Source organism: Orbicella faveolata, unplaced genomic scaffold, assembly GCF_042242905.1.
Source record: "Orbicella faveolata isolate gen_17 unplaced genomic scaffold, um_ofav_v1 contig_34, whole genome shotgun sequence".
NCBI lineage: Eukaryota > Metazoa > Cnidaria > Anthozoa > Scleractinia > Merulinidae > Orbicella > Orbicella faveolata.
In genome coordinates, this window is record NW_028301563.1 from 18,207,501 (window position 1) to 18,224,035 (window position 16,535).

The 16,535-nt window shown below is 39.3% G+C and overlaps 2 protein-coding genes across 4 annotated transcripts in view; one reads left to right on the forward strand and one right to left on the reverse strand.

Moving 5' to 3' along the window:
* The window catches only part of LOC110061914 (vesicular inhibitory amino acid transporter-like), an 18,573-nt gene extending 7,301 nt beyond the window's left edge, over window positions 1-11,272 (reverse strand). Inside the window, exons 1-3 of one of the 3 annotated variants that reach the window (XR_016201598.1) lie at window positions 11,097-11,272; window positions 8,355-8,442; window positions 7,695-7,996 (exon numbers count right to left, since the gene is read on the reverse strand). The gene's annotated coding sequence lies outside the window, so the exon portion shown is untranslated. Of the gene's footprint in view, window positions 1-2,831; window positions 3,446-3,599; window positions 3,703-7,694; window positions 7,997-8,354; window positions 8,443-11,096 lie in introns of those variants that run through there. The other 2 variants (XM_089271845.1, XM_020768775.2) reach the window with 2 other exon arrangements.
* Window positions 11,273-13,365: 2,093 nt separating this feature from the next.
* Window positions 13,366-15,996, forward strand: LOC149105098 (uncharacterized). The gene is made up of 2 exons (XM_089272324.1): window positions 13,366-13,453; window positions 14,788-15,996. Exons 1-2 carry the CDS (start codon window positions 13,366-13,368, stop codon window positions 15,045-15,047), a joined length of 348 nt encoding a protein of 115 aa, XP_089128450.1. The 3' UTR covers window positions 15,048-15,996.
* Window positions 15,997-16,535: the final 539 nt, after the last annotated feature.

A 16,535-nucleotide genomic window follows, 5' to 3' on the forward strand; every position in this document is an offset into this window, starting at 1 on the left:
TTGATGATGTTTGGTCGCCAAGCATTTCCCGTTTGGAGAGGCCTTAAGATGACGAGTTAAATGCGTCAGAAATGCAAAATAATAATAATAATAATAATAATAATAATAATAATAAATAATAATAATAAATAAATAATAATAATAAATAAATGGGGGATCACCGACTTCGTTTTGGAGAGAACATGCCTGGAAGAACACCCTAAATATGGGCTTCGTTAACGAATAAGGCCACAGTGTTTGAAAGCCCAAAAATATTGCAATTAGATCTTCGAAGTGAAATATTCTCTACCAAATATTGTGAGGTTCCTTAAAAAAACAAGTTCGCATTTACCGACCATAGTCTCACGTGCTTTGCAACCGCAAGATGGCAGGATTCGATGTCCTGTGGACAGAAATCTTGAAATTATTTTAACTTCCCACAACGACTTTTTGTGTATTTTTAGACAATGTAGCGATAATTGTAAATAAAATCTGTTGCTGGAAGAAAAGCAGGGGTCACCGAACGTCCAAGATCGTTAAATCCAGGAAAAGCTATATGGCCATCTGCCCTATCATCGCTTATTATTTAACGCGCGCTCTCATGCATGACGTGGCGTGTGAATTTGCGTGCGCAGTAAGGATGCGCAGAAACAATTAGCGCGAACGGCCTTAAGGTGACTCCCTAGAGTATTTACGAACACCTTCCCAGAAGAGGAAACTTAATTTCTTAAAGTTTTCCCTGTAGAGATTTACCAGTATGGGTACTGTTAAAATAAGGCTTATTTTTTGAATGTCAATTTTTGGATTAAGGCCGTTACCATGGCAACATCTCATCTAATGACAGGCAGATATATTCCTCATTTTGGCCTATACTCCTTAATATTTGTACTTTCCTTCGGTGAAAATTTTTCATACTTTGCCACATCATGGAAATGATATTGCTTGACATTTTGAATTGTCCTGTAATTGCTTATTCTTCTGAATATATTAGAGTAGCTCTGACAGATTTTAACACAAATACGGTATTTTATAGGAAAAAAAAAAAAATTCACCGAAGAAAACGTGAGAAAATTTACTGTCACTTTTGCTTTTTGTGCTCATGTTGATCTATTCGTATATTCCTGAATACCGAGAAATTTAATTTCACGAAGGCGAAGGTGATGACTTTTCACGACGACGGCGACGTCTACGAACGATTAAGACTGGGGTGGAATCTGTGTTTTTCCCCGCCGAAATAGGAAAACCTTTAGCTTTCGCGATGGCAACTTCGTCACTTGTCACTTGCGCTTTGCTAAACGAAACTCAAAGGCTTGAAGATGAATTCATGATTGAACGTTTGGGAATTGTTGTTACTCAGCTATGTTAACAACGTCGTGTCTGATAGAGATTTTGTCCTCCTTTATGACGCTTGTCAGTCCAAAAATCCCGACTGGGCCCGGACGCACTGGGCAAATTTTTGTCTATTTTGCGAAAAAATCTGTCATCAATTCCCTGAGACAAGTGCGTCCGGTGATTTCTAGATCTACCAAATTTTGTCAAGGCTTACCAAACTTCAAAGGCGCCGTCGTCCTGCCTCTAGACTGCAAAACAGTCGTTTTCGGACGTTTTCGGAAGGCGCGAGCCTCACACGCCCGTAGGGCGTGTGAGGCGAGAAAACGACTGTCGGCTTTTCATACAACGAATTCGTTCTGAGAGGGGGTCCTATAATGTCGCTGAAGTGACAGAAATTGCTTGACAGCTCCACCCACATCTTCCAGCGGTTATCAATCACACGCGACCTTCAGCGCAAAAGCGTCTAGACAAAACCTAAGTTTTGGTGGACGTCTCGTTGCCGATTGTGTGCAAAATTTACCTGAAAAAGTGAAACCTTACAGCGGTCCACTCGTAAAAATTTTGATTTTACTTTCGGTATGTACAGCTAGCTCGCTAAATGCATTGGCATTATTTCTTCGTTTGTCGGGGTTTTCAACGGCCATTCGCATGCATGAATGACCACAAGAGAAAGCAAATCTACACGCAAACAAATTATTTCTGCACGTATTTTTCCTGTTTTTCTCAGACTGAACAATACTTACAAAATTATAAGGTTTATAGGACGTTTAAGTCTTGTTCAGTCCGTAGCCCCAAGAAAAATACGTGCAGAAATAATTTGTTTGCGTGTATATTTGCTTGCTCTCGGGGTCATTCATGCATGCGAATGGCCGTTGAGAAACCCGACCTGCTCGTCTTCAGTAATAAATTTGAAGGAATATTGCCAAAGTATTTAGTGAGCTAACCGTTCATACTGAAAGTAAAATGATAATTTTTACGAGTGGATCGCTGCTAAATCGTTCGCAAACGCATCCAACTCGACGTCGTCCATTTTCCCGCGAGAATTACTGTCTTTACTGTGAAACTGATACGGCGTCTATATCTTTTTTATGAGGTGTGAGTGACATTTGATGACAGGTTGCGTCAGAATTAAACCAATCGGAATTTCCCGTTGCTGGAAGAACGGGAAATTCTGAACGAATTTAACATATGCAAGGCGGACAGTCGTATTTTTTAGCGTCTCCCCCCATTCTCCCTCGCCGTTTTTACACTCGCTCCAGACCTTTCGTTCGAATATTGACCGTCGCTCGCGATCGCAAAAAATACGACTGTTTTGCAGTCTATCCTGCCTCGGAGCAGGACAAATTTTTGTCAGGCGTGAAATCTGACAGATTTGTCAATTTACACGCCATGATTTGAAGGAAAATGTCAATCAGGAAAATTTTATCTCTATTTTTAGTCGGAGTAGTTCAGTCCGAAGCCCGCCAAAATTAAATTTATGTTTGCGCGGCAATCAAACGATAAACATGGAAGATTCGTACCTCGGTATGCTCCACGACGATCCGTTCGCACAGTACAACTATTACGGTTCCCAAGTCTACGTTAACGTTCCAGCTGCATCTCCAGGACCAAGCTCTGTTCAACTTGTACATCCGTATGTCCACGCGAGTCAGCCGAGTACAAGTACAAGTGCAAGTTTCACGACTACATGTAATCAAATTGAAAGCAGCCGAGCTGCTGGTGTTAATTTCCATGTGATTGACACTTTTGGTTAACAAATATTTTGCTGTGATTCAGTGCGCCCACGCTTGACAAATTGAAAATGTGGCAGAGACAAATTTTGTCGAGAGTTTTTGAAGGACCAAACAAATTTTGTCAGTCCAGTGCGTACAGACCCAGCAATATGACCCGTTCAATCTCGATGACATCAATTCAGCCGAGTGTAAAGCAGAGTTCCGCTTTGATAGAAGCACTGCAATTTCCTCCCACTTTCCACTGTCAATAAAGGACTGTGTTCGACAGAATGGAAGAACTGTGTATGCTTTTGAAAATATCGTTCTTCCCATGTAGGTACAGTGTCTTAACTCGTTAAATGACCTTCCTTTGATGCGGGCTGTTTGTTGTCTTTGTTCGCGATTGCAGGCATGCCTCAGAACTGAAAGTTAAGACGAATATTTTAACACATAATTAAGCCGAAAACCCAGATTAAATTCCAATTATATATTGCCTAGTTCGTTTTGAAGCCTTCGGAAACCAAATGAGAAAGAAATGATACATATTTAATGCATGAAGGCAAAAAATGTACTCACGTTTTGTGGACAACGGGAAACTCGCTGTTCTCACGTCAGCGCGGAGAGAGGACGGCTTCCCGCCCAAATGTAAGACGTCTACCGGAAAATGATTTGACTTCCGGTCGCCGTGGACTGACAAAATTTGTTTGGCTCTTTCAAAAATCTCGACAAAATTTGTCTCTGCCAAATTTTTGATTTGTCTAGCATGGGCGCACTGAATCACAGCAAAATATTTGTTAACCACAAGTGTCAATCACATGGAAATCAACACCATCGCTTGCGCGCTTTCAATTTGATTACATGTAGTCGACAAACTTGCACTTGTACTTGTACTCGGCTGACTCGGGTGGACATACGGATGTACAAATTGAGCAGAGCTTGGTCCTGGAGATGCAGCTGGAACGTTAACGTAGACTTGGGAACCGTAATAGTTGTACTGTGCGAACGGATCGTCATGGAGCATATCGAGGTACGAATCTTCCATGTTTATCGTTGATTGCCGCGCAAATATAAATTTAATTTTGGCGGGCTTCGGACTGAACTACTCCGACTAAAAATAGAGATAAAATTTTCTTGATTGACATTTTCCTTCAAATCATGGCGTGTAAATTGACAAATCTGTCAGATTTCACGCCTGACAAAAATTTGTCCTGCTCCGAGGCAGGACGACGGCGTCTTTGAAGTTTGGAAAGCCTTGACAAAATTTGGTAGATCTAAAAATCACCGGACGCACTTGTCTCAGGGAATTGATGACAGATTTTTTCGCAAAATAAACAAAAATTTGCCCAGTGCGTCCGGGAGCGACAGTAACGACAGTAGTGACGGGGAGGAAAGTTAATCTGAAAGCAATGATGCGGGAATTTGTTTACGAATTCATCTGTTCGAGTACACCTAAGTAAAATGCTCTGAGAAACTTCGTAAAGTATAATAGAGATAAAATCTTCAACTAAACGATATTCTCTCGTTATTTGCTTGTAACAGAATGTGTCTTAACAAGAGTGAAACTCATGTAGCGAATTATTGGACATTTAAGCTGAAAGAATCTAATGTATGGCCCAGTTCAGACGCCGAACTTTTCATGAGCCGAACTTAATTCGAATTTGGACCGATCCAAATTATCAAAAGCACACCTGTTGATTCAGACGTCGAACTTAATTCGCCGAACTTTATTAAGTATAAACCAAAACACATCGAAATGTCAGCGATTTTCAGGCAAAGTAAAAACTGCTTGTAAAATACGTTATAATAAGTTATGCATTAGGTTCGGCTCATGAAAAGTTCGACGTCTGAATCAAAGCCGTTCCAAAGCCGAAATTCCCGGCTGAGCTAGGCGGGAAGAACGGCTGGGCCGTTCCACATTCAAATAGCCTTTCTTAACTGATTCAGACGCCGAACTTTTCATGTACTTAATTCAATATATTTGGTTCGGCTCATGAAAAGTTCGGCGTCTGAACTAGGCCTAAGTCGGTGACCCCAGCAAAACAATTCTTGGCTTGCACTGTCACGCAATCCTGACGCAATAAAAAAATTTATTCGAAAACCATTCAGTGGATAAAATCAAGAAATTGTGATGTTATAGGAGATTAATAAAGATGACACTCCCCGAATTTTTAGGTCTGTACGTTTTCCCAAGCTCAGATATTCGTCGAAGTATTTTGCACAAATTTACAGAGACCAGTATGGAACCGCCATGATGGTGTATCTCTGCGGTACGCCTACGTTGCGGCCGGAAAATATTGTAAACATCTGGAACTTACTTTGGCTATCTAGGCGACTGATTATCTGTACTGAACAAACAAGCATTTACAGAAGTACTTTTCCTAATACTTTAACTTCTAAATGGGCTAAAAATCACGAGATAAGTATATGATTTCGACAACCGCGTTCGTAGGTCTATGTCACGCATCGCCATAACAATGAAATTCAAAATGTCTCGCTTGCTTGAGAAACGTAAATAACAACGAAAAGGCTAAGGAAAATAGATTGAAACGTTTATATGTTGATATAAAGACCTTGACTCATTTCATACCCTAAAGACTTGCAAACGAGTAATAAGCTATTAATCGATTCCAAGAAATGCAATCAAAAGCAGAATAGCTTAAGCACATCAATTCGATTGAATTTCGTACAACTTCAAATGCAGAACATTTAGCTCAATTGCAATATAGTTATTGCTTCTCAGTATAACGACTGCCCTGGTACACGCGGCAAAGCGTCTTGTTTCATTGTACAGCTCAGCGAGAAGGGGGCCAAGGGGCGAGTTGGGTTTGTAGAAGCGAAATTCGGTCAGGCACTTGTCGTCGTCAAACCATCGAAGTTGAAATCAGGAAAGGAATCTTTAAGTTGGTCGAGATCATTTAATAGACCGGTTTAAATCATTCAAGAGTAGAAGTTCGTCATCGTTTGACACACCTTCATCGTGGATTATCAAGAGTTGATTTACGAACTCCTTTCAATGAAGTCATCCTAGTTCATCCTGATAAACAGAAAACGAATATCAATAATGTCAATAAGCTTGACAGTGCTGAAACCGCGGTTTCCGACGGTGCTGCTTAATGTTTGTGAATTCCCGCCACAACGACGTTCTCTCGCCAGCCTTCTCACAGGTTTCGGCGTCCCCGTCGCCGTCCGCGGTGCAACGTGTCACGAAAACATGAAAACATCGAAAATGAGCTTATATTTTCCGAGTGAAGATAAAGACTGAATTTATTTGTCACGTTGTTGTTATTTAAATAAAGTTGTTTGGAAGTTTAATGGTGCGTGTGTCTCCTTTTGTTTTAGCGCGATTGCGAATGATTGCTTTGTCTTTGTATTGTAAAAGTACACAAAAGGGTTGCCGAGTTTCATTACCATAAAAATTAGTATATTACCGGCTGAACGGTGCGTGACATTTTGAACTCGCCCTCAGTTCCAGGCTAGTTTGTAGTTTTCTACGCCAATTTGGTCAATGTTTTTCACGATTAACGTTTCGAACTCGAAGAAAAAGTTTTCTCGTATATTTTTCCAATATAGCAAGAACGAGATGCTCAACGGATCGAAGGCGCTCTTATTTTTAAAACATCATCCATATTTCGTTTGATTTGCGCTTGAAGTTCAATTTCATCCACCAGCAAATTTCCACTCTGACTTGATTTACACATGTTTCTCAGTTCTGTATTCGGAAAGTTAACGTCTACTTCTGCCACTTGTTCAAGATACTAGTGTATTCCTAAAATTTCACCTCTTTATTATGAAAAATCTGTCGACCACTGTACTTAAAAATAATTCTATTACATCATTCACAAGCTACAAATAAACCCAAGATGTCATCATCGCCCGACCCCCCCCCCCCTTCTATTTAGAAGATTATGATGTCTACATTTCGATGACGTCATTCGCTGGGGGAACTCACCCACTCCACCCTCCGCAAAACTGTCTAAATTACACTACTGACATTTGCTGTATTTCTCTCTGAAAACGTATGAACTGTCTAACACGCAGTGGCGGATCTAGGCAAGGGGCCCGAAGGCCCGCCTCCCCCCCCCCCTTATTTTGGGTAAAAAAGAAATCACAGAAGGAAGAAAAGCCGGGAGGGCAAGCAAAACAAAAGCGCCCTCCCCCCTGGCACTGAAGAAGAAATAAACTGGTCGATTTTCTTAGAAACGAAAAATTTTAGAACAATTAAATGTGCAAAATACCTGGAAAAGAGTCTGATTTCGTAACTGTTTAATTGTTCTCTTATAGTTTCTTTAAACAATCAAAATCTGCCACGACAATTGCAATGAACATTAATACGGATATTAATAGGAGAATCTTTGTTTACAATATTTGCCTCATTACCATAAGCAATACAGTTTCTGATGGAGCTACAAAGAGATTAATACTGAATATTGAAAGGGCACAGCACGATTAACTGTCCCAAGGAATTTGAGCGCGATGTATTGAATACTTTTTGTGCGACGCGGGTTTAAAATCTCAAAATTTTACAAAGAATGTATGAACTCATTAGCGCTTCTGCCACACAGAGATTTTGATGTTTTTGAAAGCCAATTTCTCCTCGAATATTACACCCAAAGAGCCAAAAATTTCACCACTTACAAGTTTCACAAGCTCTTTAAGTTTTTCTACTAAAATCGTGTCTAGCATGATGCCTTCTATGCGCAAAGTCGTATGTTAATGAGGACAAATGTAAACAATGACGTCAGCAAAGATTCGGCTATAGAACCTTCCGTATTCAAACACTGGAGAAGCAGATGAACTCTTAGATTTCTGAAAGTATCATAAAACAAGCAGTAGACAAACAGTCATTTATCCAGACATTCGAAATGTAAATCTGTGACCAAATTGTTAAGCAAATGGCAAAGTTTCTACCTTCTGATCATCGGCTCAAATCAGCACCAAATAATGCTTCTTCCTTTTTCTTCTTTACCAAACACCTGTGAATAAATCTGAAAGCTTCAACGTCATATCAAAGGAAAGTGAAAGTGCTAATGAAGAGCAAGAGAGAGTTTCAGTTCACTTTTGACAGTTTATTTCTGTGTAGTTGTGTAAATGTCTTATAAATAAACTAAAGACTAGCTATTATAGAATACCGTTTTCTTGTGCTCATACAAACCCAACCATCTTGTCATACTTAAGTTATTTCCTGCCCTTTCACTCGCAAACTTGAAAAATAACTTTCCTATCTGACTGATATTACATTTATACATTTATTTGAAAGTTGTTCGGAAAAATTACATGTTAGTTTTCCTTCACAGTAAGTAGGGTTGAATTAAAACAAAAGTTACCACTTACAGACGTTAATTTTCGTAGGACATAGTTGATTGGCTTTCAGTGCTAGTTTGCTCCGCTCTGTGTTCTCGAAACGATCAAAATCTGCAATCTTAGAAAAAATGAAAGGTGGCCATGATTATAGCTGCCTAAAAGTTTCACTTTGTTGGAGTTTTGTTATCCTTAGCATGGCTTAAAGTACCACTATCCCCAAGATTTTTTTTCGCTAATATAAATTTCCTTTTTCTCATGATCACCACTGCGAAAAATATTATCGATGTAGCTCTTTTCGTTAATTTTGTAAGAATTTTCAAACTCCGTAAAATTGCCCTTTTCCATGTCCACGACCGAGGAATAGCGGAGAATGGGACGAGTTGGCTTTTGACGTCATTTCGGGAATAACAATATTTTGTTTCTGAGAAGAATATATGCGAACATGCGATAGTGTGTCAAAATAGTTGCAGAATGCAAGGAAGATATGTTGCTGGAAGCTGTGGCAATAAAGGACGCGTAGGATAGAGTATTCCTCTTCATTCAATACCTTGATCTCGATGAAACTCGACCAGAAATGAGAAAAAGACCAAAGAAGTGGGTTGATCTGTGCGAAGCCATCGAGGGTTTCTTCGATCTCGGGTTCCCCACTTAATGTGAAGGACATTTTATTATAGCGTATACGAAGTGCAAATGCTTGGGTCATGTGACTACTCTTAGTTGATGTTTTTCGTTTGCGACCACGAGGAGATGTTTCACTAGTTTTTTAGGATCGTAAATTCGTCGTAGAAATTGATGTTCAGTTAAAATTAGAATAAATGGTTTAACTCGGAACCACCGCTACTGTAAAAACCTATAGATTCTCATGGCTTGTACATTCTTCTCTGTCTCTGGTGGAAAGCTTAACATTGTCAAGGTATTGCATAAGACACGAATTTGGGATAAGCTGGAAGCCATCTGACTATTCCGACTATTCTGACTATTCCGAACGCAAACGATTCTCCGAGTCCCAGAGGAACTGAAGATCGTTTCCATGTGACGTCGTCATTTTCTAAAATCGAAAACTAAAGAGCCACCAAAGTTTTTATCCCCATCAGGCATAAGAGGGGGTAAATTTATATCTGTTTACAATGTTGCAGGTCAATAGTGGGCTTCTTTTGAAAACCAGCGTATTTTGAATTTCAGAGTTATGGCGGTGCGTGACACAAAGCTACAATCGCATTTGTCGAAAAATATAAACCTATCTAATAATTTTTAGCTTTCTTAGAAGCTAGATCATTAGAAAAAGTGCCTATCTAAATGTTTGTTTGTTCAGTAAAGATAATCAGTCGCCTAGATAACCAAAGAAAGTTCCAGATGTTTACACAGAGGTGCACCAACATGGCGTTCCCATACTGAGCTCTGTAAATTTCTGTGAAACATTTCGGCGAATTAATATCTGCAGTCTGAACCTAAAACTTGGAGAAGTGTCTTCTCTACCTATTTCCTATAAGGTCACAATTTCTTGACTTTATTCACTGAATGGTTTTCGATTTATTATTATTATTTTTTTTTTGAGGCGATTGAGATTGTTGAGGCTTCGAACTGGTGAACTAGCTATGTATTTGTGGATTTTAATGAAAACACACGCACCCCGGAGGTCGTAATCTGGCCGCGTTTCTCAGTGGGCGTTCCGAATAGAGAACTGTTTTATTCTTTGATCCTCGTTTTTGTGGAACGAAATATATCTAAATAACAAACTTAGAATGGATCAAGCCTTTATAAATATACGAGGAAAGTGAAACAAACGATTAAGGTTCGACTCTATAGCTACCGACGGAGATTGTGCAACCTCGTCCCCAGGGCCTTCTCCTCGAGGATTTTGAAAATCGTCGAGGGCAAGGCCTTGGGGACAGGGTTGGGAGATTGCGCTGAAAGAAGAATGCGCTTGTCAGTCAACCGAAACGCACATTAATAAGTCGAGAGCTCCGAGGTTATTATCGTACGTAAAATGGACATTTCATTCAAAATAACAGTGAAGTAGAAATGTATTCATTTAAGTGACACTGTACTGAACCTCTTTTCAAGATCTTATCGAAGGATTTTCTATGATTTACTAGTACAAAATATGTAAATTTTAACTTGTGTTCGTACACAGTAATTGACTATGCATATACTACGGTCGGTGGACAATAACCAAGCGAAAAGTTGTCTCACCTTTGGATATTGTTTGCAGACTTCTCTGCTTATCTCTTATGTTAAAACTATTTTCAATCACTGTCATGTTCAAACGCGTGTAGAAACGCAGGGATTTTATCAATCGAGATATTTTTTCAAAATTAATTTTAAAAAAGTGCAATCTTCCCCGAGATGGTTGATTGACTGATTGATTGTTTTCGTGCCGTGGGGCGACGATCAAGGCCAAAATAGGTATCTTAGGAAAAGCCAGTGAGACTTGCAATTTAGAGCGCGAAAGCAAAGTACTAGGATTAAAATGTCTCTGAACAACAAATGTGCAAAATACCTGGAACAGAATCTAGTGTCGTAACTGTTTAATTGGGTTTACTGATTTGCTCTCCCGTTGTTTCTTAAAACTATCAAAGTCTGCAATAACATATCCAGTGAACATTGACGTTAAGACAACCTTCTTAAATCACACTTTGGAGAAATAGATTCATTCTTAGACTTTGAAAGTGCTCAAAACAAAGTGCAAACGAGCGACCACTTATTCACACATGCATTCTTGAAAAATGCAAAGTTGTTGCCAAATTGTTAAGCAAATGAGAGAGTTTCTACCTTCTGGTGTTTCGGCTCAAATCACCACCACAAAGAAATCGCCACTTCTCCCTTTTCCTTCTTTACCAAACACCTGTGAATAAATCTGAAAGCTTCAACGTCAGATCAGAGGAAAGTGAAAGTGCCGCTAAAGAAGCAATATTAAACTTAGGCGCGCTCTTCATACTTCAGTTAACTCCTGTGTAGTCAAGTGACCTTTATTGGGGTTAGATGAATATCAATAATCCGTGACTGTTTCAGCGATAAATCAACTCCCTAACGACAAGAGGGTGTTCACAAGGTCTCACAACATATTAAGGCGGCAGACCGTGGATGGCTATTTTTCACTGAATTCCATTACCGAATCGGCAATTCGACGTAATTAAATAGAAAGTTTGATCTCCAAAGGAAATATAATTATGAAGATGGCGAGAGCAAGTCTTAGCAACTTAAAAAAGTTTGTTGGATTTTAAATGTTAAGATAGGAAAACTAACCGGGGGGTAATTAACTCCGGTCCCAGATGAATATTCAAACAAGGCCAGTGAAGTTAGAACACGAAAAGAAAGTATTATAATTAAAATTCCTTTGAAACAATGTTGCCAGGCAAGCATAAAATCAGAGGCTTTCCCTCGATGGTAAACTTATGTCTAGTGCTAATAAATAATTTAGTTGATTGGTTTTCAGTGCTAGTTTTTTTCCTCTCTGTGTTCTCCAAATGATCAAAATCCGCAATCTTAGAAAAATATGAAAAGTGGCGATGAATATAGCTGTATAAAAGTTTCACTTTGTTGGAGTTTTTGCGGTTAAGATACGAAAAGTAACTTTGGTCAAAATAAAGATTGACAATATTTTTTATGCGGGGGGGGTAATTAACTCCGGTCCCAGGTGAATATTCAAACAAGGCCAGTGAAGTTAATTAGAACACGAAAAGAAAGTGGTATAATTAAAATTCCTTTGAAACAATGTTGCCAGGCAAGCATAAAATCAGAGGCTTTCCTTATGTCTAATGCTAATAAATAACATTTGCTGACATTCGTGTAGTATTCCAAGTAGTGGTGATGTGTTTTTGCGATGTTGTGTAAATGTCTCATAAACGAACTAAAAGACTACAAAGTACAGGGTCGACAATATGGAACTTGTTCACCTCCGTTTCACAAGTTTCCTACCCCATATTAATCAGTTTTACAAGAACTTCGAAAGGTGTATACGAGCGATTCTTTCATTTAAACAAATTTATTTGAATTTTTCTGAAAACTGTTCGTCGTTTTGTCAAGGTTTTAGTGTTGTTCTCTCGTTTTAGAATGTTTATTTTCTATATCGACACAGGCTCACCAAACGTTGTTGATGCAAGCGGCCAAGGTATCAGCCGAGGTGTTTATAGCGAAATTGTCTTTGCCAACTTCAAGGCTCACAAGTTCTCCTACTTGAATGTTACAAGCCTTAGCACAGAGTATGTTCTAAACAGCAGCGAGTGTTGGTTCGCGTGTGTCAAGGCGCTGTCATGTTTCTCACTTAACATGGCTGCGCCTCGAGTTTAGCGGGAATCGAAAGTGCTGTGTGAGCTGCTCCCCTCTGACAAGCACAAGAATTCGCACAAGTTCGTTGGTAGAGAGTTTTTCCATCACTTCAGCATTTGGGTAAGGCGCGTTTTTATAATAATTTTAGCAGGGGCTTTTCTCAACCAAAAAAAAAAAAGAAAAAGAAAAAAGAAAAAAAGAAAAGAAAAAAAAACACGAAAGAAAAAAAGAAACAGTTCTGACCAATCGATTTAAAACCAACGACTATTTTTCAACGAACATGGACAACGTTCAGGTTTAGTTGTTCCAATTACCTTTCGCCTTCCCACACGATCCCAGTTTGTGAAATTTGATGCAACTGGCTTTTTAGAGGAGCTCAGTCACGGCATTTTGAGTTATTTTGACCACATACAAAATTACCTTTAAGTTGTAGGAAACCTGAAAATAACAGTTTATCAAGATTAGCAAAACACCAGAGAGATAATTATAAACCATAAAGGAACAAGGATGGCTAAGGATGGAGAAGATTAACACGGATTACAAACGACGAATTTGAAAAATTTGGGCTAAACTTCTCAATATGCGCAAACCGTGACTGAGCCCCTTTAAAGCATGCTGTCGTAAGCTTTTGCCACGACTGAAATGGTAAATAGATATGGTTCAGGTCTCGCCATATCAATTGAAAAGGGCTTTAATACGTTTTAAATCTTGCTTTATTCCTTTGACCTGATGTTAGTCAACTTTTTTTAGTTTCCCTTCTTATTTAGTCGCCATGCATAAATTGGCCATACCAGATTATGAGAAGAACAGCTATGCGTGCCTTTGTGAGAAAGGATACACAGGAAGTCACTGCAATACAAGTAAGTTTCTTTCTTTCTCTTATTTATTTATTTTTTTTAATCTTCGAAAACACGATTACGACTGGCGCAAAATTCATTTCGATCAATGTAAACAGACACTTCAAAACTGCTTTACTAAAAGACTAAGTATCGTACCATGTCGAGACTTCGCACAGTTCAAGATTAAACATTGAAAAAAACAAAAGTCAAATATTAACAAAACCTTTGAGTTTTTCTTCATCCGGGTCTTCGCAGGCACAAAAGTGGTACGCGTTTTATTTACTCTGAAGAATTTCCGTTCCACAGCGTAAAATCACGTTTGAAAGCATCTTTTTCGGCAAAAAAAGTTTAGATCAATTTTCATGGTCATAATCCAAGGTGAAACATAGGGAACGAGGATTGCTATTAGTTTGGCCATCTTAACCAAACGCTGTCTTTAGTACGTCGCAATTACCGCCCTTTGGAAAATGAAATTTGAAGTTTTGTCGTCTATTTATAGCTGGGGAACAATATTGCTAGAATTAGTTTGAGTGTTTTTTTTTAGTAAAGAATCTAATTTTTGCCAATCAAGTGCTGTTACAATGAGCAGAAACGGCTTAAAATTCATTGGGAAACAAATTTCAGTAAAATCCAACTTGAATTTTGGCCATTTTTAATAAATGAATATACGTCTTCAAAAGAGCTACAAGGCCCCTTTCACTTCATTGCTGATTTGTGCTTACCCATTACACATTTTGAAAGACTGATAAGCAACTGTTTGGATTTTTGAAAAAAGAACCTACATTCGTCAATTTGTCTCGCTGCAAAATAAATTTACGCGTTGGCGGTCGGTAACTGGGGGGGTCTTTATTGCGAGAAAACCACTCCGCCGGATTGCGCTTTATAGGCCAATCCCGAGGTGCCTTTTGCACCTGTGCCAAAACGAGTCTGCTTGCAAATCTATTATTATGAAAATGTTTCCCCCGTACCGGTTCATTTTCATGTAAGCCTTTACATCTCATGTCACACTCGTCTTCTTTCTCTACCATTATAAATCAAACTCATTTTCATATGGTAGGGTTTGCACGAGGACTCGGTTTGAAACAGAGGCCGCAAGCAAAATCGGAAATCGCCTATTGCAGAATTAAAGAAAAAAAAGGATACGGAACCGGTTGGGAGCTGGAGGAAAATAAATAAATACATAAATTTATACAAAGTGACTTCTAAAGCTATTAGCAAAAAAAAATATATATATATATATATATATATATGTGGGAATCCCACACTACTGTCATCGGCCCGTGTCCGTTAATGCAAATATGTTTGTGCCCCACACATGTACTCTTTGGGTACCTATTTTTATATTTTATTTTCAGGTATCCCCATCAACCCAACAATAATAGCAGACAATGAATTCTATCTCATGAAACTCAAAGAGTTCCTCCCACCTGCTATGGAAAATCAACCATTTTTCCTGTGCTTCCGCGCCTCATCTCACGGCTGGTTAAACGGTGAATTCCACAGCAGCTGTGATGAGAAAAATCACACGGTTACCATCGTCAAAAAGGGACAGTATGTGTTTGGTGGATACTCCGACGTTCCATGGGGTGATAACTTTGTATACCTTACTTACTAGCAATAATTGATAAACTGTGAAGGTGCGAAGGAGGTAGCCGAGGGCATGTTTCCTTCCCACCACCTCACCTCCGCCTACCACACCCTCCATTCCCCTCTTAAAACTCTCCATAAAGGTTTTCTAGCACATTAAGTTGTGACGTCTTGTTTCTAAAACATACATTTTTATTGCAACGTGTTGTTGCACTCCCCGTTTTTGCTCCGGATCTATTGCTAATCCAGGGCCTGTTGCCGGGGGGGGTGGGGGGGGAGGGGTGCAAAGTGTACATGCTTATAAGCCTTACACCCTAGCGGAGTTAAATTATTTGCACAATGTTCTTCTCCAATACGTTTTATGTCGGAGGGTTGAGGTCAGAGGGGACAACGGGACTAGAGATTGATTAGCAGAAGGTCAAATACAAATGTGGTCTGTGGAACATAAATTCAATCTTTTTCCTCCTTTCAGCAATTCTCTATTATATGGAATGTTTAGCGGTTGACATAAGTCAAGTTCAAATAAACAATTGCAATTGTCAACGTTCTTGTTCTTTAGAGTCGCCAGAGCTCCGTGGTAGTTTTGGTTCCACGCCCAATGCTTTCATATTTTCCCTCCGCAATAGCGAAGAACTGGAACCATTTAAGAGCGTGGTGACAGTACCGGGAGTGTCAGCAATCTACCGAGATGCACGTTATGGTCCAACATTTGGTGATGGGTGGGACCTCTGTATTGCTCCCTATGCGAACAGATATAATGATTCATATACAAAATTTGGCTCCTACTACCCAGCTCAAAGTGGAGTCCAAGGTCCATTCACAGTACTGGTTGGTACTCAGTACTTTTCACCTGATGACTGGGAAGTGTTCTATCTCGGTTGACTTGTACTATTATATCTTTTACAACGTTTTTATTCTCTTCACATCGCCCATTTGCTCAGCAGCTTGACTGTATATATTCATAAACTCTATTTAGATCGTTGGAAGAGGGGGGTGGGGGGAGGGAGCTTTTAAGGCCCTCGCCAACGGCAATGGACTCCACATTTAGAGACTTGTCCTAGATTTTCCCTTTAAGGACGGTGCCTACTAAATACAAAGGTTTTTGTGCCAGGTTAGGACATTGCGGAAAAAGTAGATCTTTTTAAGGGCTGTTGGAATCCACAAAGAAAAATTGGGGTATCCACGCATTGTTTCGAGATAATTAGCCTTGAATCTCAACAAAAATGCTGACATCAGCGTTTTTCTGAAAATAGAAGGAGAGGATATTTCTTCACAGCTTTCTTTAGAATTCGACTTTACATACAGAAAAGCAAACACATTTATAAAGACCTGAAAATTACATGGTAAATGGTAACATAAAAAACATTTTTGGTATGTTTTTAATAACAAAATCGTTGCACCAGCACTTTTAGCGTCTCTGACAGCCTTCCTCTGTTTCAGCTAAAATATAGTCTAAATACCTTTTGCTAAAACCAGACACTAATCACCCGCTGAATGGGGTTGCTACTTTCATTTC